The 3,353-nt window shown below is 34.3% G+C and overlaps 1 protein-coding gene across 1 annotated transcript in view; it reads left to right on the forward strand.

Moving 5' to 3' along the window:
* LOC105854395 overlaps nucleotides 1–3,004 on the forward strand; it is a 36,386-nt gene extending 33,382 nt beyond the window's left edge. The window contains exons 9-10 of the mRNA XM_012732806.1: nucleotides 671–853; nucleotides 2,740–3,004. Coding sequence (XP_012588260.1) covers nucleotides 671–853; nucleotides 2,740–3,004 — 448 coding nt within the window. The remainder of the gene's footprint in view (nucleotides 1–670; nucleotides 854–2,739) is intronic.
* The last annotated feature ends 349 nt before the right edge of the window (nucleotides 3,005–3,353 follow it).

The raw sequence follows: 3,353 nt of genomic DNA on the forward strand, positions 1-3,353 counted from the left end.
CAATTATTATTGAAGAATGAATGAATGAATGGTGGTAATATTTCAGTTACTGGAATGATGATATAATTTAATGATTTTATTAGAGGATATCTAGATAGTTTACTTACAAAGAAAAAAATTGAATGTAGGAAATTTAAATACTAGGGAGAGATATTGAGAACATAAGTCTAGATATTGATCTTTGTTATAGAAAATTCAACAATATGATGAAGTGTGTTAGAGTAATTAGTGAAAAACATCACTAACACCTATTGGTTGTGGAATAATGATACTAATGACTCCATTATAATATAAATAATGCAATAAGGGTATAGGGAAAAAGTCTGAAGTGTCAAGATTTTTGCATCTTGCTTAATAGTAAAATTTAAGCATCTTCCAAGATATTCTTAACAAGGTGTTATCTTTTCAGCATTTATGGTTGCCATAGAAACAAGTTACAAGTATGGGTGTTCAAGTGTTTTGTTCCCTGATTTATTTCAGAGACATTTGAAAATGAGAAACCTAAATGCCACATGTAACTAACCCATAGTCTCCCATAGTCTGCAGGTGTGTGACGAGGTGACCTGTCTTCAGAATAGCCCAAATGTAACAATTTCCTGTTCAAGCTGCTAGTGACACATGAATGAGAAATCTACTTTTTCCACTCTTGCTTCACTCTGAACCTTCACAGGGCAGTTCTAGAGATCACAGACATTGTTTTTGATCACAGATCAGAAACAACAAGTGCTGGTGAGGATGTGGAGAAAGGGGACCCTCCTACACTGTGGCTAGGAAGCTCTGGGGGACCAGTCCTCAAGAAGACCAGTGTGGTGGTTTTTTCTCAGTCAAGGATGCCAGCTCCTAGCAGCAGAAGGTATGTGTTTCTACTGTCCTCTCTCTCTGCTGGTCCATCTCTTTTAATGGAAGGTTATGATGTTAGATGTGAGGCAATTGATACACAATTCATAATATGTGGTCAAAACCAGGAGAACCTTGGCATCGTTATTTGAACAATTCAGGTAAAACATAAGAAGAAATCGAAATATTTGAGGATTTTTTCAAAATATTTCAATTCTTTTCAGTGGTGATTCAATTATATGACATGTATACATAATTAGATTTGTAAATCACTGCGTTTAAACTAAAATTTCACCAGATCATGACAAAGAAGAGTTTATTTTAGAATTCATACTCATATTTGTTCTATGTACTTTTTGCATGTAACACAATCTTTAAAATTTGATTCTTAAAATGAATTCATTTCATCATAAAGGGCAAAGGCAATTCTTCATCTACTTACTTATAGTCAACGTAATAGATTTAATGCTAATAGAAATCAATGTAAGATGGTGTCCATCAAATGCTATTTTGAATTTAAAAGTATACCAAATGCTTTAAAAAATAAACAAGCATTGTGTAAAAACTAGTATACTAATAAAACAGATACCTGTCTAATAAATTAGGTTATATGGTATAAGTAGTATTAAATTGAAATAAGATGGTGGTTGTATCAAAATACTAATTAAAATAAGGCATGTATTATTGACAGCTTACAAAAGTCAGAGTGAGTATCATGTTTTACATGTATTACATCTTAGGTATTGTAATTTCCATTTTAGATTAGCAAACTAAAACTAACTTGATAGTATGCATATTTCTTATTTTATTTTTCCTTTTAATTTTTAAGGTAAAATTAAATGGTCATAATTAGTAAGTGTCAAAGTCAGAATTAATTCTAGATCCCACACATTACAGTCTATTGACTGACTTACTAAAAGTATCATATTTTATTTGTGCAGTTACTTTCACACTAAGGCAACATTCATTAATTTGGACAGTTACAAGATTTTGCTGGAAGTTTTAACTAACAATGGTATTCCAACAATTAGAGGCCCAGAAATGATGTATCATTTTATGTTTTTTTTTTATCTAGCTATTAAATTGATTACCAAGCTCTTGTATTACTTCAAATTGTGCAGTTTTAAAATATTTTTGTTTTATTTTCAGTACTTTTTAGGTTTTGGATAAGCCAAGCATGCCATTAACATTAGCCAACATATGAAGTCCCTTTAATTAAAAAATTTCTCAAAATATCACAATGATAAAAGATATTTTTGAATAAATAATGAGATAATTTATTAACACTTTATCCCCTTTTAATAATTAATAGGAAGTTATTAAATAAAAATAGTATAGAAAATGTTCACACTGTTATTACTTCAAATGTTCATGCTATTATTGCTTCAAATTCGTCTTTTAGTCATTAGTTTTAAAAATTGTTATAAAAACAGGTGCATCTTTTTTTCAAAGCCAACATTTTATTTTAGTTTAGTGATACAAGTGTTGCTAAGCTGCTGTGTGGAATATAACTTTAGAACAGTAAAGCCTTTATTGGTCACGAACTTCTGATTTTTGAATATTTTCTTTTCATTTTTCCAACCAATACTATTGTGTCAGCATAGAATACTTTTTAAAAAACTTTACTCAGTCATGAAACAATTGTTTAAAGTTCCCAGGACTTCAGTTTTTTTTTTTTTTTTCATTGCGGTAATACTGGTAACATCAATGTAGGTTGGAGAGACTGTCCCTCTTCCTGTGGTGTTACCTTAGTGCTCTAGGATTTCAGACCCCTCAGCTGTGTCATTCAACTGCAACATGAGTCCATCACTCAACTCAACTCCGCCCACAGTGAACTGGTCTGAGGCACCACTATGAACTTCTGAGAAACTCACCATGAGACAGACAGTTCCTGACTCACAGAGCAGCAGAGATGAACGACCACAGAGTAACCTATGCAGAGGTGAAGCTGGCGAAGGGCTCGAAGAGACCCCAAGTGAAACCTAAAGAGAGGAAAAGCTGCACCACAGTGACCGAGCAGGGAATAACCTACGCAGAATTAAATCTCCACAAATCCCGGGGTCCTCAGGAGAATGGCAAGTCCCGTCAGTGCAAAGGTACAACATTCATTTATACAAGCGTATTCTCGGGTGTGCAGAGGGGTCGAGGGGAGGAAGAATGGGGATAAACTGACATGTTTCCATTTGTGAGGATCAGAACTGGAACGTGGTATTGTAGTAGGAAATAGGATGGCTACTTTTTTCCAGGTATTGTTGTAACTTATAATTGTTGAAAAACAATTCGTGTTTGTTTTGTTTAATAAATAAGTGTGATATGTTTTGGGGAAAAGATTCCAGTGGGAGGTAGAGGTCCCATGTCCAGGTTTATGAACGTGACTCCATGTGCATGAAGATTCTCTTGTCTGTGAACTGAACACCTGTCTCAGTCTGTCCTTTCTCGGTCTCCATCTCTCTCCCTGCAGGCTCACCGGCTCCTCCCGAGAAGCGCATAGCTGGGGTTTTGGGATGCACCTGCCT

The sequence above is a fragment of the Condylura cristata genome, unplaced genomic scaffold (genome assembly GCF_000260355.1).
Source record: "Condylura cristata isolate star-nosed mole 26May11 unplaced genomic scaffold, ConCri1.0 scaffold00036, whole genome shotgun sequence".
NCBI classification, from domain to species: Eukaryota; Metazoa; Chordata; class Mammalia; order Eulipotyphla; family Talpidae; genus Condylura; species Condylura cristata.